Genomic DNA, 27,594 nt, shown 5'->3' on the forward strand with positions numbered 1-27,594 from the left:
TGCCTTCTGAGCAAGAGGAAGCGGAAGAGGAAGGAGAAGGAGAAGGAGGAGAAGGAGTAGGAGGAAGAAGAGGAGGAGGAGAGGAGGAGGAGGAGGAGGAGGAGGAGGAGGAGGAGGAAGAGGAGGAGGAGGAGGAGGAGGATGAGGAGGTGAAAGTAGAGGAGGAGGAGGAGAAAATAACTAGCTTCTTGTGAATCTTAAATGTCAGAAAAGAAAGGATTCCTAATTGGTCTAAATTTCCTAGATTTTCTTAGACTCAGCCACCTCACTCCTTTTTTTTTTTTTTTTTTGGGGGGGGGGTCCGGTCATGGGGCCTGAACTCTGGGCCTGGGTGCTGTCCCTCAGATCTTCAGCTCAAGGCTAGCGCTCTACCACTTGATCCACAGCACCACTTCCGGCTTTTTTCTTTTTGCTTATGTGGTGCTGAGGAATTGAACCCAGGGCCTTGAGCATGCAAGGCAAACGCTCTACCACTGAGCCACCTTCCCAGCCCGCACCTCACTCCTTTAACCTATATAATCCCTAGTTTTCTTCATATTTAATTTCCTTAGGGGCCTCAGAGAATGATGATAGGGGCAGAGAAGAAAGAGATGATGTCCAGGTGCTGGAGAGTGTCTCAGTGCTCTTTTTCACCCATTTCTGACACTGCTCATCTGTGAGACTTGGCCAGTGCTTTCCTTTCTCTGGGCCTCAGTCTTCTTGGATATATACACACAGTTGTACTAGGTAGTTCAACAGTGTCCTCATTGGTTTCCCATCTGTGAATCTCTTTGCTTTCTCTTTCTCAGGGTATGAGTCCTTTTCTGGGTGTACAGGATTCTCTGTGACTCAGTTTCTGTCTCTTGAGTTGCTCTCTGCTTTGTCCCAGCCCCTGTCAGTATCTGAATGCAGCCTTCCGGTCTCTCTGAGTTGGTATGTCTCTCTCTGCCTTTGTGATCCCTTGACAATGGGAGGTAAAAATAGCCCAGGGGCTGTGCTGGTGGAGATAAAAGGGAATTTGCCTTTTGTGTCCCGTGGCCAGGCTGGGGTGGGGGGGCTGTAACACGTGGAGATTGCAGACGTAGCTCTCCTCTGCTGACCTTGACAGTAGCAATAAAAGGAGTAGCACTGCTTCCCAGCCTTCATTGTGGTGCTAAGGTGGGTGATCAGGGCTGGGGTTAGGGCTAGAGGATATGTGGGTACAAGGCCTAGAGGTGAGCACAGGTCTGCTGTATCTGTGGAGATACTATGATGCTCTGGGGTGGGGGTCAGGGGCTCATCCTGGGAGTCCTTTAGTATCAGCTTCTGTAGCTGGTGGATTATGCACCAAGTTGCATCAGTTGCTTCTTCACTGCCATCTCCCAATGCAGGCTGCCTACAACTACTTTGAACTGCCCAGTTTGCCAGGCCACCCTCTTCTTCCACCTTTCATCACCATGATGGACGTGAGTGAACTTGGGGAATCAGCCTGCTACCTCCGCCAGGGATACCAGGAGCTGATGAAGGTGCACACCGTCCCATGGGATGGTAAGTGAAGGCAGAGGGGGTGAAATACAATTATTTACAACCAAGCTCTTATGGACTCAGATCAGGAATTGGGCGGGGTAGCCCTCCACCTAGGGTACTCTGGCTTTGACAGCTTTAGCACTGGATGTTTCCCTCAGATGCTGGGGTCTTGAGGTTCCAACCCCAGAGAACATGTGTACACCACTGTGTCTGAGCCAACCTTGGTTTGTCCCTCTGTAAAATGGGACAATACCACATACTCCTAAAACTGCAGTTGGTGAGGACTCAGGCTGGATGAGATGAGACTGATTGGCATGTGTGCAGGCGGCCTCCACCTGTCCATAAAACCTGTGCTGGGCTTATTTTTAGTGCTTTCCCCAGAGCCAAATCCACTGTTTGTTAGGGACAGGAATAAAGACTACTATTTATGAGCTGGTTACTCATAGGCCATTAATAATAGGCAATGTGTATTAAGTGTTTATTGTGTGATAACTTTCCATGAATTCATTCAACAGCCTGAGACGGTGGGGACCAAGACCGGGGTCAGAGCCAGCTTCCAGGGTTGCACAGGGCACCATACTTAGAAAGGCCTTGTGCTTGATTTAACACTCAGCTATGTCACCTTGAATTTTTAAATAAGTTTAATGGAGGATATATTATTTTATATTGGGGCTTTGTTATATAGATGGTCCTCACCAAGACATTTGACTAGCAAAATCAATTTTTTTGTTCTGTGCCAGTACTGGGGCTCCTGCTTGGCTTTTTTCCCCTTATAGTTGATGTTCTACCACTTGAACTACTTCCAATTCTAGTTTTTTGTTTTTTGTTTTTGTCAGTCGTGGAGCTTGAGCTTTGGGTCTGGGCGCTGTCCCTGAGCTCTTCAGCTCAAGGAGAGTGCTCTACCTCTTGAGCCATAGCGCCTACTTCCGGCTTTTTCTGCTTATGTGGTGCTGAGGAATCAAACCCAAGATCTCATGCATGCGAGGCAAGGACTCTACCACTGAACCACCTTCCCAGCCCTTTTTGTTTTTTCTTTTTGTTGGTCATGGGGCTTGAACTCAGGGCCTGGGTGCTATCCCTGAGCTTTATCGCTCAAGGCTACTACTCTACCACTTTGAGCTACAGCGCCACTTCCAGTTTTCTAGGGGTTAATTGGAGACAAAAGTCTGGGCTGGCTTTGAACCACCTCAGATCTCAGCCTCCTGTGTAGCTAGGATTACAGTCATAAGCCAAGTACACCTGGAGAGTCCATGTTTTTAACCACCACAAAATCTGGGCACCTTGAAGCTCTGGGGCCAGATGGCTAGGCAGGAAAAAGCACATGACACAAGAGACCCAAGGCTTCAGTAAAAAGGGGAAGGAAGAACCACCTGCTGAAGATTTAGTGTTCTATAGCCAGGCGCTGGTGGCTCACGCCTGTAATCCTAGCTACTCAGGAGGCTGAGATCTGAGGATCTTGGTTCAAAGCCAGCCCGGGCAGGAAAGTCCGTGAGACTCTTATCTCCAATGAAACACTAGAAAACCGGAAGTGGCGCTGTGGCTCAAGAGGTACAGCGCTTGCCTTCAGCTGAAGAGCGTAGGGACGGCGCCCAGGCCCCGGGCTGGGAAGGTGGCTCAGTGGTAGAGTGCTTGCCTTGCATGTATGAGGCCCTGGGTTCGATTCCTCAGCAACACATACGCAGAAAAAAAAAAAAAAGTCCAAAGTTCAAGCCCCATGACCGACCAAAAAAAAAGGATGTTCTATGTGAGACTTGAAGAAGGCATTTGAGGGAATAGGCCCAGAGAAAAATGTGTTTTCCCTAGGCTGCAGGGCAAATATGGCTGACGCACAGCCCAGATGGTAAATCTCTTGGGATCCTTCCTGTTCGCCTGGCTTCAGAAGGGTCTTCAAGATTGCCATGCCCCACCACAGTGGCTTCTGAGTCAGGCACAGCTTGAGAACCTAGTTCTTCTCAAAGTTTCATCTCCACTCCCGTGGTCTTTCTGAAACTCAGGAAAGAAAAGAGTTTGGATACCTGACGAACAAGATGCCTATGTGGAGGCTGAGATCAAATCGGAGGCTACTGGGGGCAAAGTCACCGTGGAGACCAAAGACCAGAAGGTTGAACCCCCCACCCCACCCGGAGATTAGTCCCTCTGTCCGTCCCTGGGGTGCAGCTTCAGGGGTGGTAGGAACAGCTGCCCAGGGGCAGTGGGAGGAGGACAGGCAGCAAACTGCTGCCTACTGAAGTGTTACACCCCAGTGTGAGTCCTCTGGTCTCCAGACCTGCAGGATTCTAGGCTGGGGGTGTGAGGAGCCTGGAAGCATATGGGTGGGAGTGGGAGGTAAGGTCAATGGGTCCATCTCTGCCCTCGCTATACGATCCCCCTCGTTGATAGGTGCTGACAGTGCGGGAAACCGAATTGCAGCCCATGAACCCGCCCCGCTTCGACTTACTTGAGGACATGGCCATGATGACGCATCTCAACGAGGCCGCAGTGTTGCACAACCTGCGCCAGCGCTATGCTCGCTGGATGATCTACGTGAGCCGTGGGCCTGGGCGGGGCTGTGGTGGGCGGGGCGCAGCCTAGGGCAGGGGCTAAAGGTAGGGCTGTAGGGGCGGTGCCATAGCCACGGGGGCGGGGCTAGATGCTGAGCTGTAGGGGCGGGGCCATAGCTATGGGGCGGGGGCATATCCGTGGAGGTGGAGCTAGAAGTAACACTGTATGGGGAGAATAGCTGTGGGGGCGGGGCCATAGTCATGGGGGTGTGGCAGAGGTAGAGCTTAGGGGTGGAGCCATAGCTATGGGGGCGGGGCTGGAGTGAGAGATGGGCTGAAGGGGCAGAGCTAGAGAAACCCTCTAGAATATTGCAAACGTGAAGGTTAGCGACCAGAGGCACAGTTGCAGGCGTGGAGGGTGGGCGGCCGGAGCTGGAGGGAGGGTTAGGTAGGGTGGGGGAGGTGGAGAATGTGGTGGCAGGGCACAATTAGTGGTCCCTGGAGGAATACTGCAGAAGTCCCAGTGCTGTGATGAGTCTGGAAATGGGAACTTGGACCTCCCATACAAAGCTAAGAGACATTCTACCAATGCTCTCTGTCTCCAGACCTATTCAGGCCTCTTCTGTGTCACCATCAACCCCTACAAATGGCTCCCAGTCTACACAGCGCCAGTGGTAGCCGCCTACAAGGGAAAGCGGCGCTCGGAGTCCCCGCCTCACATCTACGCCGTGGCGGACAACGCCTACAACGACATGCTGCGCAGTAAGGGCTGCCTGCCTTCTCACCCGCACCCAAAACCCTCCTGCCCTCACCTGCACGGCCTTTCTTTAAAGCTCGTAGATGCTCCTGCAACCATTCTGCCTTTCCAAATTAGAAGTCCCTCCTGGTCTTTCTCATTTGGGGCCCTGGGTGGAAGAGACTGCACCAGTACCATGGGTGCCCCATATGTGCCATAGTGACTGCTCCCTCACCCAGGTTGATTTTTCTGTCCCCTCTCCTTTTCTCTAGACCGAGAAAACCAATCCATGCTGATCACGTGAGTCTGAAAGTGTGGGGGTGGGGTGGAAAATACTGGCAAGAAGGGGAAAGGACCAGTCATTTCCTACATTGAATCCAAAATGCTTAGAGCAGAACCTTCAGCTCCTTCACGCCAGTGTCCCAGCTGAAGCTAAATCAGGCCTGAGCAGCAGCATGGCGCTATTTGTGTGTATGCACGCACAAACACACATGTGTGCAAACACTTAGAGGCTGGTGATTAAGAACAAGGACTTTGAAACCAGGCAGATCTGAATTCAAGCTTTAACATTTTCTCTCTTTTTTCTGATACTAGGATTTGAACTCAGTGCCTTGCACTCCCACCCATGGCTGGCACTCTACCACTTTTTGTTGTTGTTGATGGTAGTGGTGGTGGTGGTGCATGGGGCTTGAACTCAGGGCCTGGGCTCTGTCCCTGAGCTCTTTTGCTCAAGGCTAGTGGTAGAGTTACCACTTAATCCATAGCTCTACTTCCAGTTTTCTGGTGGTTAATTGGAGATAAGAGCCTCCAGTTCCAGTTTTCTTTATTGGTTAAGAAATAAGAGTTTCATGTATTTGTCTGCCTAGTCTGTCTTGGAATGGTGGCCCTCAGATCTTAGCCTCCTGAGTTTCTACAATTACAAACATGAGCTACTGGGCTTATGAGCTACCTGGGCCTAGTTAAACAACCCTTAGAGTGTTGGTTTCCCCTGGGGTTTGGATTTGGTGGTCCTGACTCAGGGAGAGAAGGAAAGAGGTATCCTGCTTGGGAGGAGGGTGACTGGGGGCTGAATTAGAGAATCTGATGAGCATTGGTGACTGATATTTGTGTCCTCCAAGCGGAGAGTCGGGGGCCGGTAAGACCGTTAACACCAAGCGGGTCATTCAGTACTTTGCCATCGTCGCTGCCTTGGGAGACGGGCCGGGCAAGAAGGCAGTAAGACTTGCCCATTGGGCACTGATCCCCACTGCTTCTCGCTGTTTTTTTTTTTTTTTGGTTGTTGTTTTTTCTTTTCTTCTCTCTCTTTTTTCCCCCTTTTCTTTTTTCTTCTTCTTCTTCTTTTTTTCTTTTTAAAATTTTGATTTCCCCCAGCCCTGCCTGGGCCTTCTGCTTTGGTAGGAGGCTCTGGCTTGAGCAAGGCTTGACCAGAAAAACTGTGGCCATCCCTGACACTTTGCATTTTATATTTTGGAAGAGTTTATTTAATAGGCTGCTTTTTACTACAAAGTGGTTGTTTTTCTTGATTTTTCATGCATTGAAGACTTGGTCACCTGAGGCCAATCTTACCCATAGAAATGAGTCAGAGCTGAGGATGCTGAACTTTCAAGAACAATTGTATAGCTTGTGAGTTCTCCAAGATTTGGGGAAATTTTCTAAAAGTAGGGTCTAGGTTACTTTTGTTTGATTTTGTCAGTCATGGGCCTTGAGCTCTGGGCCTAGGCACTGTCCCTGAGCTCTTCAGCTCAAGGCAAGTGCTCTACCACTTGAGCCCCAGTGCCACTTCCAGTTTTCTGGTGGTTTATTGGAGATAAGAGTCTCACGGACTTTCTTTACCCAGGCTGGCTTTGAACCTCGGATCTCAGCCTTCTGAGTAGCTAGGATTACAGGTGTGAGCCACCAGTGCCTGGCTTATTTTTGTTTTTAAGGTACAACGTTCTATTACCTAGCCCAAGGGGCAGCTGTCCAGAGTTCTGGGGTTCCCCCACCCCAACCCCTCGTCTACCCTTAGTGGCTGCTTTTTCTTTCCAAGAGCCCAAGACCCCACTCTTGTCCTGGTCCTGTTAAGCCTTGCTTTATTTTGGGGCATTTTTCTTCTTCTTTTTCCCTGCTTTTTTTTTTTCCCCCCATTTTTCCCCCTCATTTGTTTCTTGGTTTTTTATTTTTATTTCAGTTTTGCTTTTTGATTGTGGTCACTGTTGTTTTTGTCGTTTCGTTTTTGCCGTTGATTTTTTTTTTTTTTATCATCTTCCTTCGTTCCCTTTCCTCCACTTTTTCCATACTCCAAAAGCTCTTTAAGGATACTAAGGTGGGTTGCTCTAGTGAGAAGAAAAGATGGCCAGAGCTGGCAGGGATATAGTTGGAAGGGCTGGAAGTAAGAAAGCACCTGGGCAGAAAAGAGTCCTGATCAGGAGTGCAGGGAGGAGGGTCAGGCAGGGAAGGTAAAGGAACGGCTGCCATCAGGATCTGAGGATTTAAAAGCCGTATCAATCCTCTCACTTTGACCCCAAATGTGGCCAAACTGGCCAGAAAGTCCTGAGCCGAAACAAGCAGCAGGAATGTGTGGGGCAGGGACTCCTGCTACCGCCCTCCTCGCCTCCTTTCCCCAGCAAGGTGTCTGGGAGCATATTTTTTAAGTCTTGAGCTCCCTGGAGGTGAGTAAATGAATGACTTACCAAGGAGTCCCTAGGGGGCTTTCCTATTCTTTCTATTCATTCATTTCTTCCTCTTCTTTTCTTCCTAGACTCTTGGCATCCAGAGTAGAGAAGAGAAGGAAAGGGAAAAGATGAAGGGAAGAGAAGGCTAAGGCCAGGGAGAGCGAGTGTGGGTTCAGGTCCCAGAGTCCCTCTGTGTGGGACATAGGACAGCTATAGGCATGAGGGAAGTACGATGTCTGGATTCATGCCCACTTCCCAGGCCATTGCACTTGCTTTGTGGCCTTAAGCAGATCAGCACTTTGCACCCGGCATGTAATTATCCACTTTGGAAAATAGTAGGTATACTGTATTCATTGAAAACACACCTGATTGCATACTACAAAGGATATATAAAAGGGCGATCAGTAATAAATGCAATACACAGATTTATTTTTTAAAAGGGGGGGGGGAACATCAGAGGGAGATTAGGGCAGGAATATTCAGAGTCTCTTCCCTCCTTAGAGGATGAGAAGGAAAGTCCTTCTGGAAGGAGGGGGCTCTGACAGGACTCTGAAGGAGAGCAGCCTTCATGAGAAACTGAGAGCTTGAGGCATGGTGTTCTGTGGGGGATGCAGAACAGAACAGGTTGAGGGAGAGAGAGGGCTGTGACTGGAAGACCCGATCTCAGCTCCCCACCTAAAAGCCCTGGTTAGGGCCTTGCTTGCTCCCTCTTTCCAGAATCTCTCCTTCTACCAGCCCTAGGCAAGCCAAGCTGAGGGGAGGGGGGAAGGGTGGGGATGCTGCATTCCTTGTTAGTAAACACTGGGGTGTCTAACATTCACTGTCTTTCTAACTGCCATCTGTCCTTCCCACCCCCTCGCCTTGTGAGACTCCTGGTCTTTGACACTTTCTTCTTTCTCCCTCCAGCAATTTCTGGCCACAAAGACTGGGGTAAGTATGAGCCAGTGGACCTGGGGCAGGCAACCATTCTGAGATAACAACCAGAGACCATGATCCCCCTGGCCTCCTGGTTGGTGAGTACCAGGACTGAAAGGCCCTCATCCCTGTCACCAGGGCACTCTTGAGGATCAGATCATTGAGGCCAACCCAGCCATGGAGGCTTTTGGCAATGCCAAGACGCTGAGGAATGACAACTCCTCTCGCTTTGTGAGTGGCCAAAGTGGGAGCCGGCAGCTGGAGGGTGGCGGAGTATGGCTGTGGAAGCCTTCAAACAGCTTGGGCAGTACTGGCTGAGCCCCTTGACTGAGGGGAGGCCTTCTGCTGCAGGGCAAGTTTATCCGCATTCATTTCGGACCCTCTGGGAAGCTGGCCTCTGCGGACATTGACAGCTGTGAGTCTGGGAGAAGGGAAGGGGCAGGAGGGACAGAGGCTGGCCTGAGCCTTTCCACTTCGACTCCATACCTGTCCACGCCTTTGGATTCAGCTGGCTTTGGCATTTGTCTCCATCTCTCAGCCACTGCCCATTTTACACCACCAAGGGCATTGTCCCTCCAGCCTCTGCACAGGGTCTCCCAGCCTCCACTCCTCTGCTTGCTCTTCCCGTTAGTCTCTCTGATCCTAACTGACCATATTCTATCCCTACTTAAAGCTGGGCATGGTGGTACACATCTGTTACCCTAGCATTTGAGAGGCTGAAATAGGAGGATCATGCGTTTGGAGCCTGTAAGCATTATGCATACCTTTTAGTCCTCAGCTCCACCCAGACCTGAGCTACTCCCAGCCCTAGAGTTCCTGCCATACAACCGGCCCCTCCCTCTCTCTGCCCAGACCCAGCTGAACTCCCACTTACCTCACTTTTGGCCCAAGGCCAGCCTGGGCTACAGAGTAAGTTCAAGGCCAGCTTGTACTACATAGCAAGACCCCATCTCAAGCACACACACACATACTTTAGATCTTGTCATCTGAAGATGAGGCTCATATCCTTATTTGGCCAGACACACTCCTTATAACTGGTCCCCTACCACACCTGGTCTTTTCTCTGCCCTCTGACAGGGCAAGCCTGCTCTTTGTCATTCCCCCATCCCCCATCCCCCATCTAGCCACATGTCTCATTTACAGTCTCCAGTCTCCAGCCCTTTCAGGCCACCTCCTAGAAGCTCATCCTGTCCACAGATCAGCTGCCCAGACCCCAGCTGCCAGGGCTATACTTATAGACCCCACCCACCCAGGAGCCCCTACACTGGCCACTCTCCACCTTGGGATGCATGGCTCATCACGATGGATAAGCACATTGAGTGACACCAACACAGAGCCTAATGTGCATCCTTGTGCATATCCCCACCCCAAGGACACTCACTGGCCAGAGAGATACCCAGAGACAACCATTCCAACAGTGACAGAGTTGATAAAGCCCTCCCAGCACATGCTGGCCTGAGCGTGGACAGAGCACCTCGGAACATGGCCTACCCCTTTTTTATTGTGACCTTCCCATCCCTCACCTATGGCTTTGAGGAGGTGTGGGAGAGATGGCAGACAATTGTCCCTTCTATGCAGACCTCCTGGAGAAGTCACGAGTCATCTTCCAGCTGCCTGGGGAGCGTGGCTACCATGTCTACTACCAGATCCTCTCAGGGAAGAAGCCGGAGCTGCAGGGTGAGGGCCACAGATGGAGAGAAGGAGTCAAATCATAGGGCTGCTGGTTCCTTCCTAGCCTATCAACCCAGGCCCTGGGATGGTTGGTCCTTCCCTATGTTGGGGATGTCCTACTTTCCCCAGAGCTCAGAGCCCATTGTGTTCACTCTGTCCTTTGACTTCTGATTCTTTCTGAGCTCTTTCCTCCTGTGCCTATTATTCCACTGTCCCACCAATGTTGTTTAGTTTCCCACAGATACCCACGTCCCTCCTGCCACCCTGAGACCAGAGGCCCCCAGCAGCACAGAGTGCCCAATGACTTGTCTATACCCAACATGCCCCTCCCTCCCTCCCTCCTTCCCCCCCCCTCTCTAAGCCCCTTGGGGATAGAGTCCATCTGTCCTGTTTCCTGACATGCAGCTCAGGATCAGAGCCAGAGAGGTGGCTCTGAGCAGTGGTCAAGGGAAAAATGAAATGTGGGAACTGGGGCCTTCCTCAGAAACCATAAAGAGAAGCCTTTCAAAACTTAAAAAGTAAGCCAGGCGCTGGTAGCTCATGCCTGTAATCCTAGCTGAGGAGGCTGAGATCTCAGGATCAGGGTGCAAAGCCAGCCGGGGCAGAAAAGTCTTATCTTCAGTAACTCTTATCTTTAGTAACTTACTCAGAAAAAGCAGAAAGTGGTGCTGTGGCTCAAGTGGTAGAGTGCTAACCTTGAGCAAAAAGAAGCTCAAGAGCTGGGTGCTGGTGGCTCATGCCTGTAATCCTAGCTACTCAGGAGGCTGAGATCTGAGGATCCCGGTTCAAAGACATCTAGGACAGGAAAGTCCGTGAGACTTTTATCCCCAATTAACCACCAGAAAACCTGAAGTGGCACTGTGGCTTAAGTGGAAGAGTGCTGGCCTTGAGCTGAAAAGCTCAGGGACAGTGCCCAGGCCCAGAGTTCAAGCCCTGTGACTGACAAAAAGAAGGAAGAGGAGGAGGAGGAGGAGGAGGAGGAGGAGGAGGAGGAGGAGGTGGAGGAGGAGGAGGAGGAGGAGGAGGAGGAGGAGGAGGAGGAACAAGAAGAAGAAGAAGAAGAAGAAGAAGAGGAGGAGGAGGAGGAAGAGGAGGAGGAGGAGGAGGAGGAGGAAGAAGAAGAAGAAGAGAAGGAGGAGGAGGAGCAGCAGCAGCAGCAGCAGAAGCAACAGCTCAAGGACAGTACCCAAGCCCTGAATTCAAGCCCTAGGACTGGCAAAAAGAAAAGAAAAAGAACAAAATTGCTAAGTTAAACAAACAAACACAAAAAACCCAGGTGTCTTTAGCTCCTGTTTCCTTGATGGGGAGTGGGAAATGTTTCTCCTTCTTTCTAGTTCTCCTTCTGTTAACTCTGTCATACTAAAACAAATCCTTGCTAAAACTTAAAAACAGGGCTGGCTTAGTGGTACAGTGCTTGCCTAGCATGCAAGAAGCCCTGGGTTCAATTCCTTAGTACCACATAAACAGAAAAGGCCAGAAATAGTGCTGTGGTTCAAGTGGTAGAGTGTTAGCCTTGAGCAAAAGAAGCTTAGGGACAGTGCATAGGCCCTGAGTTCAAGCCCCAGGACTGCCCCCACCAAAAAATACCTTAAAAACATAAATGAATAAAAGGGACCATGGGTGTAACTTACAACTAGAACATTAGTTTACTATTCGCAATGCCTTAGGATCCTCCCCAACATTGAAAAAAAGAAAAAGAGACGGGAGAGAGAGAGAGAAAGAGAGACAGAGACAGAGATAAACACAGAGAGAAAGCAATCAGGCATACCTGTAATCTAGCCCAGGATTTTGGGGCAGGAGTATCACACGTTTGAGGCCAGCCTGGCCACATAATGATACCTTGTTTAATTAATTAATTAATTAATTTTGTCAGTTGTGAGTCCTGAACTCTGGGCCTGGGCACTGTCCTTCAGCTCTTTAGCTCAAGGCTAGCATACTACCACTAGAGCCACAGCACCACTTCCAGTTTTTTCTGCTTATGTGGTGCTGAGGGATCAAACTCAGGGCCCCATGCATGTGAGGCAAGCACTCTACCACTGAGCCAAAGTCCCAGCCCGAATATTCATGAACATGGAGATGGGGGTTAAAAACCCAGGTTCCAGACAAGGCCAGGGAGGGCCCTAAGACTTCTGCTGGCTGCAGCCCCAGAACCCACCATTCATAAATGAGAGGAGACTGGTGAGTACAGCCTAAGCCGCCCTTTCCTGCCCCCTGTCTACAGACATGCTGCTCCTGTCTATGAACCCCTATGACTACCACTTCTGCAGCCAGGGAGTCATCACGGTGGATAACATGGATGACGGGGAGGAGCTCATTGCCACGGATGTAAGGGGCTGTGGTGGGTGTGGCTGAGCAGGGCACTGTAGCGAGGGGTGTGTGTAGTTGGTGCACTGGGCAGGGGATCGGGGAGTACTGTCAGAGGAGCAGTGCTTTGGTAAGCACAAGATCTGGTGATCCTGGAATGGTCCAGACTTCTCTGAACCCACCGTGTTCCCCACCCCAGCATGCCATGGACATCTTGGGCTTCAGCATGGATGAGAAGTGTGCCTGCTATAAGATCGTTGGTGCCCTCCTGCACTTTGGCAACATGAAGTTCAAGCAGAAGCAGCGGGAGGAGCAGGCTGAGGCTGATGGCACTGAGAGTGAGGGCCCTGACCCAAGTCTGACCTGACCTTCACCTTGACCCTGATTGCCTTGACCCATTCATGATGAACAACCCTCTTATCCACATCCTTTGACTACAGTCTTACCTGCTCTTGACTCTTCAACTCTAGACCTTCATCATCCCAAGGCTGATAATATGCAGGCCCTTAACCTGACTCCTCCCCTCTGCCTCTCCTAACCCCAGACTGAGGCAATAGTGCCAGCAGGTGCCCACATTGTTGCTTTCCTCCTTCCTCCTCCAACCTATGCACTGCCAGGTGCAGACAAGGCTGCCTACCTGATGGGAGTCAGCAGCGGGGAGCTTCTCAAAGGCCTTCTGCACCCCCGGGTCCGTGTGGGGAATGAGTATGTAACCAAGGGCCAAAGTGTGGAGCAGGTGAGCCATCCCCAAAGCCCACTTGGGGGACAGCTGGGGTAGGGCTCCCTCTTTGCCAGATTCCAGCCCAGCCTCCCTGCACCTACAGGTGGTATTTGCAGTGGGGGCTCTGGCCAAGGCCACTTACGACCGGCTGTTCCGGTGGCTGGTGTCTCGGATCAACCAGACCCTGGACACAAAGCTACCTCGACAGTTCTTCATCGGGGTCCTTGACATCGCTGGCTTTGAGATCTTTGAGGTGAGAATGGCCCACAACCCCAGCTTCTGTCTGTCGGAGGCAGAGGACACAGGTGGGAGGGGACAGGCCAGCTTAGTGTATCCTGCTTGCTTCTCTGTGGGCCTCCCTGTCCCCATCTGCCAGCAGTCTGCTGAGCGTGCGTCACCCTCTTGTAGTTTAACAGCTTTGAGCAGCTGTGCATCAATTTCACCAACGAGAAATTGCAGCAATTCTTCAACCAGCACATGTTCGTGCTGGAGCAGGAGGAGTATAAGCGTGAAGGCATAGACTGGGTCTTCATTGACTTTGGCCTTGACCTGCAGCCCTGCATTGATCTCATTGAGAAGGTAGGGCCTGGAGCTAGGGTAGTGTGTGTGTGTGTGTGTATGTGTGTGTGTGTGTGTGCACACGCGTGCATGCGTGCAAGCCCATGTCAGCGTCTAAGTGTGTGGCTGTACATTGAAATAAGCATGAGTGTATGTGTGTGACTATGTGTGTGCACACGTGAGTGGGAGTTGTGTGTATGCAGGGGACTAGGTGTTTTGGCTGGAGTGTTGGAGGATAGGTGTGAGCAGTAAGAGCATGAGGTATACGGGAGGACTGAAGTCAGCCCATGGTTCTGTGCAGTCAACCAGGCCAAGGCAGCCACTGCTTCCCTAGGTCTTCGGAACCACTTAGGCCTCCATGTTTATTTGATTGTGAAACATGACCTATATCTCCCCATTGTACAGAAGAGGGAAGGAGAAAATGACAAAATTGGAAAAGACATTTTTCTCGAATCCTCCACTATAGCCTGTATCTTAGTCCTTGAGTTGATTTCTTTTAAATGCTTTGCCCCAGGCATGCGTTTTCTCCATGGGCACAGTCTCAGTTGGCATCTCACTTCTCCACTTAGCAAACATTTGTGTATGAGCCATGGATGTTGGAGAGGAGAGAGGAGGTAACAGATGCCACTTTGCATTTGTATATATCATAGAAGCAAGAGAACAATTCAATGGTGTGAATTGCACAGAAGGAAGTAGGAAGTCAGGCCACAGCATCTTTCTTAGAAGGTGGGGCTCCTAGGAGTGAGTTTGGTCCTTGACCCTCTGGTGAAATGGCCAGAGTTAGGGATCCGGGGGATGGAGGTCCAGCACAGCCAGGATGGGCTGACTCTTCATGCTGTTCTCTGTCCACAGCCATTGGGCATCCTGTCCATCTTGGAGGAGGAATGCATGTTTCCTAAAGCCTCAGACGCGAGCTTCCGGGCCAAGCTCTATGACAACCACTCAGGGAAGTCACCCAATTTCCAGCAGCCCCGGCCTGACAAGAAGCGCAAGTACCAGGCCCACTTTGAGGTGGTCCACTATGCAGGCGTGGTAGGTATCTGTTGGAACCCCAACCTTGACCACTCTCATCTCTCCCTCCTAGGGGTCTCCACTCTAGTTTATTACCCATCTCACTTCTGTAGGTGCCTTACAGCATTGTGGGCTGGCTGGAGAAAAACAAGGATCCTTTGAATGAGACAGTGGTCCCCATCTTCCAAAAGTCCCAAAACAGACTCTTGGCCACTCTCTATGAGAACTATGCAGGCTCTTGCTCCTGTGAGTACCTGGGGACAAACTCCATTTCCAAAAGGGTTCACATAGTGGCCTTCTCTGGATTGAGGGGGGTTCTGTGTCTCCACTAGCTGAGCCCCCCAAATCTGGGGTAAAAGAGAAGCGTAAGAAGGCAGCATCATTCCAGACAGTGTCCCAGCTACACAAGGTAAGGCCCAGGATGGGCCCCCACCCCGCTCTGGGGCTGGCTTTCACCCCTCCAGCCTCCTCCTCCTCCTCCTCCTCCTCCACTTCCTGCCATACTGCACCCTGGGCAGGAGGCGGTTAAGACTTGCAGTGATGTTTAACTGCTCTCCACGTGACGTGAACATCACAGCAAGTCTGTGCTGCCTCCTGTCCCCACACTGCTGGGGCAGGGCTGGGGGGGAGCCATGGGGCCTCTGAGGGATGGGATCCGGTGAGGGGAGTGGAGACTTGGGTGAGGATGATGGGAGAGGGCAGGATATCACCAGGAGCAGGAGTGTAAGAACTGAGGTGCGGGGCCTACTTAGGCCCCATGCCCAGTCCTCACTGGCTGGATCTCCTGTGGCATCCAATTCTGGTTCTCTGCCCGTCCTGTTCCTTTTCCCTGCTCTCCGGATTTCTAGGAGAACCTCAACAAGCTGATGACCAACCTGCGGGCCACACAGCCCCACTTTGTCCGTTGTATTGTCCCCAATGAGAACAAGACCCCAGGTAGTGGCCCCAGGGCTGGTTGGAGGTGGAGAGTGGGTAACAGGGGAGACCAGAAAGTGAGTGGCTGGGGCCCAAAGGTATGTTCTTAGACCTCTAACCTTGTCCTCTAACCCCTACTATGCCCAGGGGTCATGGATGCCTTCTTGGTGCTACACCAGCTCCGCTGCAATGGGGTCCTGGAAGGGATCCGGATCTGCCGCCAAGGATTCCCCAACAGGCTGCTCTATGCTGACTTCAGGCAGCGGTGGGTAGCTAGCTCCTGCCCCGCCTGGCTCTTCAGCTGTGCCTTCAGCCACCCTCCCTGCCCTTAGCAGGGAGGCCTGGGGGCGGGAGGGGGATATGTTAGAGTGGCAGGACAGATGGAGGTTCTATTCACTGAGCAGGAGGAAGGGGGCAGTGAGGGGTGGGAAGGCACGCCCATGAGAGATGTGGAAGCTCCAACCTGGGAGAGAAGTCAGTGAATACAGGAGATGGGAGTCTCCCACATCTGTATTCTGGATATAGAGTAAGAAAGAGCCAGGTTTAGGTGGCTCATGCCTATAATTTTAGTTACTCCGGAGGGTGAGATCTGAGGATCATGGTTTGAAGCCAGCCCAGGCAGTAAAGTCTGTGAGGCTCTTCTCTCTAACAAACTACCCTCTCCCCTCCAAACAAGCCAGAAGTGGAAGTGAGGTCAAGTGGTAGTGCACTAGCTTTGAGCAGAAAAGTTTAGGGACAGTACCTAGGCCCTGATTTTAAGCCCTATGACTGGCACAAAAAAAGGAAAGAAAGAGAAAGAGAGAGAGAGAGAAAGAGAGAGAGAGAGAGAAAGAGGAAAGAAAGAAAAGAGAGAGAAAGAAAGAAAGAAAGAAAGAAAGAAAGAAAAAGGAAAGAAAGAAAAAGGAAAGAAAGAAAAGAGAGAGAAAGGAAAAGAAAACAAGGAAGGAAGGAAGGAAGGAAGGAAGGAAGGAAGGAAGGAAGGAAGGAAGGGTCAGGAGGGTGGGAAAGTCATGGTTATTTCCCAGGTTATGGGCCTGAGCAAATGGGGAATTAGGAATAGATTTACTGCATTACAAGGCAGAGTGGTTAGATTTGGTCAGACCAGGCAGTGATTGGAGCTCTGTTTTGAGTATGTCAAATTGGAAATGACTCCAGCAGACATTCTAGATAAGAGAGTTGGATTTATTATTCTGGAGTTCAGGCAGAAAGGGTATAGGCTTGAAAATAGAGTGGAAATCACATGACTGGACTTCATATAGTAGTCTGCGTGGACGAGCACCCTCAGCTCCCTTTCCCTTTCCCTTGATAGGCTTGATTTTCTTTTTTCAGATTTTAAGTGTCTGTGATTTCATCCCCTTCTAGAGTTAACTGTGGTCCACACTGTTCTTCCTACATGGATTTCAATACAAATACTGTATCTGCGGCCATGTGCACATACTGTTTTTGAGTTTGATTTTCATTTTCAGTCTTAGGACTGTTCCTTACTCACAGGCCTAAGTCTGTATTATTATCCTTTTGTTTGGCTGCTAAACACCCCATGGGCTTTGTTCAATGGAGCCCCTCTAGAACACCTAGAAACCCCACATTGAGGCTGGGAATGTGGCTTAGTGGTAGAGTGCTTGCCTAGTATGCATGAAACCCTAAGTTCAATTCCTCAGTACCACATAAACAGAAAAAGCCAGAAGTGGTGCTGTTGGTTCAACTCAGGGACAGTGCCCAGGCCCTGAGTTCAAATCCCAGGAATGGCTAAAAAAAAAAAAAGAAAGAAAGAAAAGAAAAAAGAAAGAAACCCCAAGTTGAAGGATCCAGGAATAAGACTGCCCCTTGGGGAACCTGTGACAGGCCAGGAATGAGCCCAGGTGCAACCAAGAAGTACCTCATCCTGGAGGGGTGCCTCCACCTACGGGAAGCCCTGACCTCCGTGTGGCCAGGGTCTACAGATCGCAGTAGCTCCCTGGACAGGTCCCCAGTGAAGGACCTGTCCTATTTCGGGGCTTTCCCTTCAGGGTGGCAGAGCCAACCTCATTCCATTACCCATTCACATGTATACGTGCCCACTGAGACACATGCACTAGAAATTATTGCTCTTTTTAAAAATATAATTTTCTCCTAAATGTTTCAATTTGTGGTATAGTATAGCAACTTTTATCTATTTTGTCTTTTATTTATTTATTTATTTATTTTTGGGTCCAGTCATGGGGCCTGAACTCTGGGCCTGGGCGCTGTCCCTCAGCTCTCCAGCTCAAGGCTAGCACTCTACCACTTGAGCCACAGTGCCACTTCTGGCTTTTTTTTTTTTTTCTGCTTATGGGGTTCTAAGGAATCGAACCCAGGGCCTCATGCATACAAGGCAAGCGCTCTACCACTGAGCCACCTTCCCAGCCCCTATTTTGTCTTTTAAAAAAGTTATAGGGCAAGGCACAGTGGCTCATGTCTGTATTCCCAACTACTTGGAAGGTGGAGATTGGGAAGGTACAGTTTAAGGTTAGGCCAGGAAAAAAAGTTAGTTATACTCCAATCTCAACCAATTTAGCTGGGCATGGTGACACATGCCCATGATTCCAGCAAAATATAAGGGGAACATAGTTTGAAGCTAGTCCCAGGCAAAAACACAAAGACCATACCTGAAAAATAACATTAAAAAAAAAAAAAAAAAAGACTTGGGCATGGCTGGGTTGGTAGAACAGCTACCTAGCAAGTACAAGGCCATGAGTTGAAACCCCAGTACAACCCCCACCCCTCAAGAAAAAATAAAAGAATTATAGAACAAGCATATGCTTTTTGTAAAACTATATCTTCTTTAAAAACTTACTGAATACATGTAAACATACCATGAGGTTTTCTCCCCCCCCCCTTTTGGGGTACTACTGAGGTTTTGAACTCAAGCTTGCTTTGTAGGTACTCTACCACTTGAATCATGTCCCAGCTCTTTTTTATTTTCCTGGTAGGGTCTCTTGCTTTTTCCCCAGAGTTGGCCTCAGACTGCAATCTTCCTACTGATAAGCTCCCATGTGGCTGGGATCACAGGTGAACACCACCACACCTAGCTTATTGGATGAGATGAGGTCTTGCTAACTTAACTTTTTTTGCGCTGCTCTGGAACTGAAATCCTATCCTATTTTCACCTTGCTGGGTAGCATAATCACCATGCCTTGCCTTCTTCTTTTTGAGACAAGGTTTTACTGTATAGCTCAGACTGGCCTCGATTCATTGCGTCACCTTCCACATGAAGTAGTGTTTGTCACTTAGGAGCCTCTGCCTTGCCAGGAGTGATCCTCTGTTTCCCCAGCAGCCTCTTCTTGGCATTCCAGTCTCAGAGGTCTATGCCTATCTCCTCACCATCTGTTTCTGGTTCCCCTAGGTACCGCATCCTGAACCCCAGTGCCATCCCAGACGATACCTTCATGGACAGCAGGAAGGCCACCGAAAAGCTCCTGGGCTCCCTGGACATTGATCATACCCAGTATCAGTTTGGGCACACCAAGGTGGGTCACATTAGAGTTATGGCTGATCCTGGGTATGGGTGTCACTCTGGGCAGGAGTCATACCTGGCTGTACCCTCCACCATTGGCTCCACAGGTGTTCTTCAAGGCTGGGCTGCTAGGAGTCCTGGAAGAGCTCCGGGATCAGCGCCTGGCCAAGGTGCTGACACTGCTGCAGGCACGGAGCCGGGGCCATCTCATGCGCCTTGAGTACCAGCGCATGCTGGGAGGCAGGTGGGTATGGGGTGAAGGTGGCATTGTGGCTATTGTTCCTTGGCCCACAGAACCACCCAGGCTTTCCAAGCCCTGTCAGGCTTCCCTTCGGTCAGATCGTCCCTCAGGTGGGGGTGAGGTTCTGTGTGTGTCACGTAAGTGCACCATCATGCTGCTTCAGGCCATGTCAGAATTGTAGCCTGGAAAGGTAAGGATGGCATCCAGTGTTTTCCAGGCCCTGCACCAGATACTTGATTTGCATATCAACAAGAGAGGCAGTCCTCAGCAGAGCGAGGCCTGAGTCAGAGATCTAGGAACAGCATGAACATGAACTCTGACCCCAGGGCCGAGTGGATTAACCACTGGGTCTTGATACTTGGGGCTCATGAGCCCTGCCCTGGAGGTGCGAACCCTTAGTCTTCCCTCTTAGAAGTACTGGCACATGCTTAGTGGGGTACCAAAAATCAGTGCTTGGGGAACCTCTGGGCTCACCTCAAGGGGGAAGCACTAGACCTATAACAGCAACTGCCCCTTCCCAGGGATGCCCTGTACACCATCCAGTGGAACATCCGGGCCTTCAATGCTGTCAAGAATTGGTCATGGATGAAGCTTTTCTTCAAGATGAAGCCACTGCTGCGCTCGGCTCAGGCAGAGGAGGAGCTGGCAGCCCTGCGGGCAGAGCTGCGGGGACTGCGGGGGGCACTGGCTGCAGCCGAGGCCAAGCGCCAGGAGCTGGAGGAGACGCACGTCAGCGTCACCCAGGAGAAGAATGACCTGGCCCTACAGCTGCAGGCTGTGAGTGGGACGAGGGCGAGGGTTCCCCTTGGTGACTTGGTTTTCCCTGGCTGCTGTGAGGAAACAGTACAACCAGACTGCAGCCAGGGAGGCCCTGGGCTTTACCTGAGTCTGTCCTCCTGCTCTGAGACACCCCAAGACAGGCTTGCAGGCTCTTGTCTATCCCTGCCCCCCAACATCTTGCTACATCTCTTTTTCTTGTTCCTGAGGCAGACCCTTGCTCCCCTCTCTGGTGAGGGGGGCTGCAGGAACTCAGGTAGCAGGAACAGAGTAAACACCAGAGGGCAGCAGCCAAAGGTTCAGAAACTCCCCAGCTCCACAGAGCAAATTGTTCCTCCTTCAGCACAGATTTTGAGTATCACCTGTGTGATGGCCCCAGGCTCATGCTAACTCCCTGGGGGTCAACAGAAACAGCCCTGAGGTCCTAAGGCTCATCCATGCAGCCAGGCTGTGAGCAAGCACAGAGAAAAGAATGCCTGGCCCCTCTCAAGACGGCATCTGGGAGCTGCTTTGTGGTGTGTGAGTTTCTGCCTGGCAGCAGTTCACTTCTCTCCTAGAGCCATTCTCTTGGCCTCCTTCTGGGTTGTCCTCGGCTTGTTGTAAGGTTATCCTCTGGATGGCAGCAGTCTGGTCCTCTGCTTCTCTCCCCATGAATCCTCCAGGGCCAAGAACAGGTCAAGACATCGGTCCCTAGTGCCCAGCCAAGTGTGGTCACTAAAGCATTGCTTGGACAAGCAGTTCCTTCTCTGGGGACGGAACTGCTGTCTCTCAGTTGGCTCTTCTTTGACTGGCCTCGCCCCATGTCCCCTCCAGGAGCAGGACAACTTGGCAGATGCTGAGGAACGCTGCCACTTGCTGATCAAGTCCAAGGTGCAGCTCGAAGCCAAGGTGAAGGAGTTGAATGAGCGGCTGGAGGACGAGGAGGAGGTAAACGCAGACCTGGCCGCCCGCCGGCGCAAGTTGGAAGATGAGTGCACAGAGCTTAAGAAGGACATAGATGACCTGGAGCTGACACTGGCCAAGGCTGAGAAAGAGAAGCAAGCCACAGAGAACAAGGTGAGGGCGGGCTTTCAGTGGGGAATGGCTCGTTGAGGTCTCACAGCTGAGGTTCCCCTCCAGCCTCTACCAGACCTCTGCAGTGTAGCCTGGGATGTGTCCCTGCCTCTCGTGGGCCTCAGTGTCCTAATAGGAGGCTAGCATCACACACCACATTCAGGTGGCAGAGGAACGATGCCCTGATGGGCTTTGTACCCAGAAGGTGCTCATCAAATGCTGGCGATTAGCATCTGTCCTGGCTTGCAGGACAGGGTAGTTCTTCATTCTCCAAGTGGCCTCTGTCTCTAGGTCCTTGTGATGTGCTCAGAGTATGGGGAGGGCAAAAGTGAGCTACTTATTCATGTTCTCACAGGCGCATGGACTAGGCCAGGACTCAAAACCAGGGGCTGACATCCACCGGTCTCTTACTCTGGTCCAGGCACTGGGTTCGTCTCTGAATTGGGAGTGGTGGAGGCTCACACTGTGTCCCCTAGCTGGAAGGGGTGGTGGATGCTCAGACGAGAGTGTGATGGAGGGATGTGCTATGGTAACCCCGGTCCAGGTGAAGAACCTGACGGAAGAGATGGCCACACTGGATGAGTCAGTGGCACGGCTGGCCAAGGAGAAGAAGGTGTTACAGGAGGCCCACCAACAGGTCCTGGGTGACTTGCAGGCGGAGGAGGACCGAGTGGGTGCTCTGGCCAAGGCCAAGCTCCGGCTGGAGCAGCAGGTGGAGGACGTGAGTTGAGGCCTTTAAGGGGGTTGTGGAAGCGCGAGTCAAAAGGGGGCTGGCCTGAGGCTGAGGCCTGCTCTGCTCCCCAGCTGGAGTGCTCCCTGGAGCAGGAGAAGAAGCTGCGCATGGACACAGAGCGGGCCAAGCGCAAGCTGGAGGGTGACCTGAAGCTGACGCAGGAGGCAGTGACAGACACCACCCAGGACAAGCAGCAGCTGGAGGAGAAGCTCAAGAAGTAGGTGTGGGGTGTGGGGGGGTAGGACCTCTGGAGACTTACTGGGCCCTCCTTCCCTTCCGGCTTCAGTGGTGGTCCAGCGGGGGTGGGCACTGGGAGGTGGGAGTCACTAGGGCAAGAGTGACGTCTGCTTTGCCCGGACTTGCACGGAGCGCAGCAATCCCACAGCAGCATGTGCAGAGGTGTGAGTCACGTTGGGGGCCCTGAGCAGGTAGATGGTAGAGATGAGTTAGAGCTCATTCCAGCCTTGTGCTTCCAGAAAGGACTCGGAGCTGAGTCAGCTGAACCTGCGAGTAGAAGATGAGCAGCTCCTGGGCGTCCAGCTGCAGAAGAAGATCAAGGAGCTGCAGGTCTGTGGGGGTGTGGGTAGGCTAGGCTCAGGCCAGAGGCCTGATGCTCAGAGCTGACCCTCTCCTCCCCACCTTCCCTCCACCTAGGCCCGGGTGGAGGAGCTGGAGGAGGAGCTGGAGGCTGAGCGGGCAGCCCGGGCCCGGGTAGAAAAGCAGCGGGCAGAGGCAGCCCGGGAGCTGGAGGAGCTGAGTGAGAGGCTGGAGGAGGCGGGCGGTGCGTCGGCCGGCCAGCGCGAGGGCTGCCGCAAGCGGGAGGCTGAGCTGGGCCGTCTGCGCCGGGAGCTGGAGGAGGCAGCTCTGCGGCACGAGGCCACCGTGGCTGCTCTACGGCGCAAGCAGGCCGACGGCGCTGCAGAGCTGGGGGAGCAGGTGGACAGCCTGCAGCGGATACGGCAGAAGCTGGAAAAGGAAAAGAGTGAGCTGCGCATGGAGGTGGACGATCTGGGTGCCAGTGTGGAGAATCTGGCCCGAGGGAAGGTATCTGACTGTACGCCAACCCCAAATTCAATAGCTGACCTGACTGTCTGACCTCTGGCTACCTCATGCCGGTACAGACCCCACAGCAGCATTGTCCCCGTACTGATTGTTGGTGCCATTCACCTGGCATCTAACCTTCAGCTTGAACTCTTAACCCGATTCCCTGAGTCATTTTGACTCAGCACGCTTTCTAGCCTTTGTCTCTTAGTCCTGTGCCTTGTCCTGAATCTATTACCAATCTATCACTCTGACCTCTGACTCCTGACTCAGATGATCCCAGATCTAGTATCCTAACCCTCACTTGAGCTGACCCTGAGGCAGGCTCAACCCTGTCACTTCTGATGCACTCCAGTTGAGCTCTAAGCCCAACAGTAGACTCCCTGGCCCTGAATCTGAAACTCTGATCTTTCAATCCTGAGCTCTGTCTAGCTTTCTAGTTCCTGATCCCAGGTTCTAGTCTCTGTCTTACCCCTTGACTCTGGACCCCAGGCTAGTGCAGAGAAGCTGTGCCGGGCCTATGAGGATCAGCTAAGCGAGGCCAAGATCAAGGTGGAGGAGCTGCAGCGGCAGTTGGCAGATGCGAGCACCCAACGGGGGCGGCTGCAGACAGAGAATGGTGAAGCCAGGGCTCAGCTGGGCCACACTCGGTGGGGCCAGGTGCTGCCCCTCACCAACCTGACCTGCCTGCTGGCCTCTTCATCTGCAGGGGAGCTGGGCCGCCTGCTCGAGGAGAAGGAATCTCAGATCAGCCAGCTGAGTCGTGGGAAGGCCTCGGCAGCCCAGAGCCTAGAGGAACTGCGAAGGCAGTTAGAGGAGGAGAATAAGGTGGGCTAGCAACAGTGACTGTGGGCAGGTGGACACTGCAGCCACTGGTTTGGACTGAGGCTGAGGTCACTGATGTCCCTACAGGCCAAGAATGCATTGGCTCACGCTGTGCAAGCTTTGCGGCACGACTGTGACCTCTTGCGGGAACAGCATGAGGAGGAGGCTGAGGCCCAGGCTGAGCTGCAGCGACTGCTATCCAAGGCCAATGCTGAGGTGGCCCAATGGAGGACCAAGTATGAGGCAGATGCCATCCAGAGGACCGAGGAGCTGGAGGAGGCCAAGTGAGTGGCGGCTAGTCAGGCCAGCTCCGTGACAGGCTTGTACCTGTGCCTGCGGGTGGGGGGTGAGGGTTGAAGCTGGAGTCTTTCTGCCGGCCCTGCTCCCTACACGGTCCATACTCTATCCACTCAGGAAGAAGCTGGCCCTGAGGCTGCAAGAGGCCGAGGAAGGTGTAGAGGCTGCGAACGCTAAGTGCTCATCACTAGAGAAGGCCAAGCTTCGACTGCAGACCGAATCAGAGGATGTGACTCTGGAGCTGGAGCGGGCGACCTCAGCGGCTGCTGCATTGGACAAGAAGCAGCGACACTTGGAGCGGGCCCTTGAGGAGCGGCGGCGACAGGAGGAGGAGATGCAGCGGGAGCTGGAGGCGGCACAGAGGGAGGCCCGGGGCCTGGGCACGGAGCTCTTCCGGCTGCGGCACAGCCATGAGGAGGCTCTGGAGGCCTTGGAGACACTCAAGCGGGAGAACAAGAACCTGCAGGGTAAGGCCTGGGGTCGGAAGCACCGTAGAGTCACACTTAAGGGTAAAAAATAGTGACTTGGAGGCTGGAAATGTGGCGTAGTGGCAGAGTGTTTGCCTAGTATGCAAGGAGCCCCGAGTTCGATTCCTCAGTACCACGTAAACTAAACAAGCCGGAAATGGCACTGTGATCCAAGTGGTAGAGCACTAGCCTTGAGCAAAATAAGTTCAGGGACAGTGCTCAGGCCCTGAGTTCAAGCCCCAGGACTGGCCAAAAAAAAAAAAAAAAAAAAAAAAAAAGTGACTTGGAGGAGAAAAGCGAAGAGGTAACATTGTCTGTAAAAAGAATTGTACTCATCACCTGAGTGACAAAGTGGTCAGACCTCTGTACAGCACTGTCGTAAGAACAGTAAAATTGTATTTTTTAAAAAGTGACTGGGTCAGGGCACAGGCTGGGAGGGTGACTCCTGCGCACCCTCCCTGTCCACTCTACAGAGGAGATCAGTGACCTCACGGACCAGGTCAGCCTCAGTGGGAAGAGCATCCAGGAACTGGAAAAAGCCAAGAAGGCACTGGAAGTGGAGAAGAGTGAGCTCCAGGCTGCACTGGAGGAAGCCGAGGTCAGGGCTGGCTGCAGGGCTGGGTGGGTACTGACTCAAGGCCCCCTGATACCCTGACCTCCACTGGGTACCGCTGCTGTCTGTCCTCAGGGAGCCCTGGAGCTAGAGGAGACAAAGACACTGCGGATTCAGCTGGAGTTGTCCCAGGTCAAGGCGGAAGTGGACCGGAAGCTGGCGGAGAAGGACGAGGAGTGCACTAATCTGAGGTCTGCGGAAGACAGCATTGCTAGGCTCATGGTGGCACACTGGCATAGACTAGTGTGGCCTGCCACATGGCTTTCTCAGGTGGATGTCCCTATTCCAGAGGAAAATTTCCACAAGGGAGGCTAAAGTATGCCCCCAATCACACAGTGGGGTGGAGGGAGCAGCCAAGCCGTCTCTGTCTCTGGACCTCTCTCTTCTTGGTGAACTTGCTCAGAAGAGCACCAGGTAGCCCCAGGTGCTTTAACATGGGAAAGGACGACTGGGCTCCTGTCTCTAGTGGGCAACTGGAATAGCACAGGCGGTGCCCATGCCACTCGTTCCTCACTGGCTGAGCCCTCCATTCTGCCCTCTCATAGGCGCAACCACCAGCGGGCAGTGGAGTCCCTGCAGGCCTCCCTGGATGCGGAGACGCGGGCCCGCAATGAGGCACTGCGGCTCAAGAAGAAGATGGAGGGCGACCTCAATGACCTGGAGCTACAGCTGGGCCATGCCACTCGCCAGGCCATGGAGGCACAGGCGGCCACAAGGTTGCTGCAGGCCCAGCTCAAGGAGGAGCAGGCAGGGCGTGATGAAGAGCAGCGGCTGGCTGCCGAGCTCCGTGAACAGGCGCAGGCCCTGGAGCGCAGGGCTGCACTGCTGGCCGCAGAGCTGGAAGAGCTTCGTGCGACCTTGGAACAGGGCGAGCGCAGCCGGCGGCTGGCAGAGCAGGAGCTGCTGGAGGCCACAGAGCGCCTCAACCTCCTGCATTCACAGGTGGGCTGTGCAGATGGGGTGTCCACAAGGACGGGGGCGGAGGCCTGATGCCAACTAAATCTCTGCTTTCCTGCAGAACACGGGCCTCATGAACCAGAAAAAGAAGCTGGAGGTGGACTTGGCCCAACTGAGTGGGGAGGTGGAAGAAGCTGCTCAGGAGAGGCGGGAGGCCGAGGAGAAGGCCAAAAAGGCTATCACTGATGTGAGGCTGGACCAGAGCATGTGTGTGTACAGAGCCAACAAAGGGATTTTTCCCTGGGGATCGTCTTCTCTTGACCATGCTACTTCCCCCCACAGGCAGCCATGATGGCAGAGGAGCTGAAGAAGGAGCAGGACACAAGTGCACACCTGGAACGGATGAAGAAGACTCTGGAACAGACAGCGCGGGAGCTGCAGGCACGCCTTGAGGAGGCGGAACAGGCTGCTGTTCGGGGTGGAAAGAAGCAGGTGCAGAAGCTGGAGGCCAAGGTGTGTGTGGCCCCGCAGCCCCTCCCTAGCAGGGTGGCAGGCTTGGGCAGCAGGCTCACGCTCGGCTGTCTCCAGGTACGGGAGCTGGAGGCTGAGCTTGACTCAGAGCAGAAGAAGCATGCGGAGGCCCTCAAGGGTGTGCGCAAGCATGAGCGCCGGGTCAAGGAGCTTGCGTACCAGGTGGGTGATGAGCCCCACTCCTGGGGGCAGTGGGAGGAGCGGTGCTGGAGCTGGCTGGAGCCAGGCCTTGTGTTCCCTTTCCTTGCCCAGGCTGAGGAGGACAGGAAGAACCTGGCTCGCATGCAGGACCTGGTGGACAAGCTGCAGAGCAAGGTCAAGAGCTACAAGCGTCAGTTTGAGGAGGCGGTGAGCACGAGTCTGGGTACCCAGGACTACTCAAGCTGCTGGGGTCAAACACTGTGAACCATGACCATAGGCCCGGTGGCCAGTGGAGGCATGAATAGGCTGCCCTAAAAGGTGGCAGCTACATCTTCTCAACTCAGTGATGCCCCTGCCCCAGCAGGAAGAGAAATTCCCAAGAGCTTGGAAGAGATGAGCTGTTTGTGACCCATTGTGCTTGCTGTACCCTAGCCAGGTTGGCACAAAGGCACTTTCCGAAGGAGTTTCCACTTCTGTTTTCTTGCCGTGTGGTCTAGGGAGGGGAGAGGCTAGTGGTGAGAAGTAGAGGACCAGGAAAAGCCAGCTGTCTTCTGGGGCTGGGACTAGAGTGACTATTTCAGTTTCCAAAGGTGCACCAAGGCCATGTGTGTGCCCTCCCCCTGACCTCAGGAGCAGCAAGCCAGCACCAACCTGGCCAAGTACCGCAAGGCCCAGCACGAGTTGGATGATGCAGAGGAGCGGGCAGACATGGCAGAGACTCAAGCCAATAAGCTGCGGGCACGGACCCGGGATGCCCTAGGCCCCAAGGTGAGGAATTGAGGGAACTGCCCCTGGAAGCTGCTGTGTGTTGTAGGGGCCAGGCGGCACGGCTCACTCAGGCTGCCCTTGCCTCATAGCATAAGGAGTGACGGACAGGCTGAGACTCCTCCTCCTGTACGCTGACATGGGACATCCAGGGCGATCCTGCTGCCAAGCCTTGCGTACCCTGAATAAACATGACATCTGTAGCAACAGCTGGTGTTTCTCTTATTCCTTGGGGTTCTCGAGGGAGAGTAGAACACATAATCCATGGACAAAGTCAGGTCCACATCAGCC

At 52.8% G+C, this 27,594-nt stretch overlaps 1 protein-coding gene across 1 annotated transcript; it reads left to right on the forward strand.

The window, feature by feature from the left end:
* The first annotated feature begins 1,361 nt into the window (after positions 1 to 1,361).
* Myh7b (myosin heavy chain 7B) lies at positions 1,362 to 27,510 on the forward strand. Its single transcript, XM_070007137.1, has 41 exons — positions 1,362 to 1,506; positions 3,480 to 3,586; positions 3,865 to 4,008; positions 4,571 to 4,727; positions 4,974 to 5,001; positions 5,820 to 5,916; positions 8,262 to 8,285; positions 8,409 to 8,501; positions 8,622 to 8,685; positions 9,849 to 9,947; positions 12,163 to 12,266; positions 12,445 to 12,583; positions 12,863 to 12,981; positions 13,070 to 13,219; positions 13,375 to 13,545; positions 14,377 to 14,556; positions 14,649 to 14,781; positions 14,868 to 14,944; positions 15,384 to 15,471; positions 15,598 to 15,715; positions 18,812 to 18,935; positions 19,030 to 19,166; positions 19,685 to 19,940; positions 20,754 to 20,996; positions 21,538 to 21,714; positions 21,798 to 21,943; positions 22,203 to 22,293; positions 22,381 to 22,770; positions 23,260 to 23,386; positions 23,477 to 23,595; positions 23,680 to 23,876; positions 24,007 to 24,356; positions 24,830 to 24,954; positions 25,045 to 25,160; positions 25,515 to 25,911; positions 25,988 to 26,113; positions 26,209 to 26,379; positions 26,455 to 26,559; positions 26,650 to 26,745; positions 27,169 to 27,306; positions 27,396 to 27,510. Exons 1-41 carry the CDS (start codon positions 1,416 to 1,418, stop codon positions 27,405 to 27,407), a joined length of 5,826 nt encoding a protein of 1,941 aa, XP_069863238.1. The 5' UTR covers positions 1,362 to 1,415; the 3' UTR covers positions 27,408 to 27,510.
* Positions 27,511 to 27,594: the final 84 nt, after the last annotated feature.

The sequence above is a fragment of the Dipodomys merriami genome, unplaced genomic scaffold (genome assembly GCF_024711535.1).
Source record: "Dipodomys merriami isolate MVZ:Mamm:240054 unplaced genomic scaffold, mDipMer1.0.p SCAF_7, whole genome shotgun sequence".
Taxonomy (NCBI): Eukaryota; Metazoa; Chordata; class Mammalia; order Rodentia; family Heteromyidae; genus Dipodomys; species Dipodomys merriami.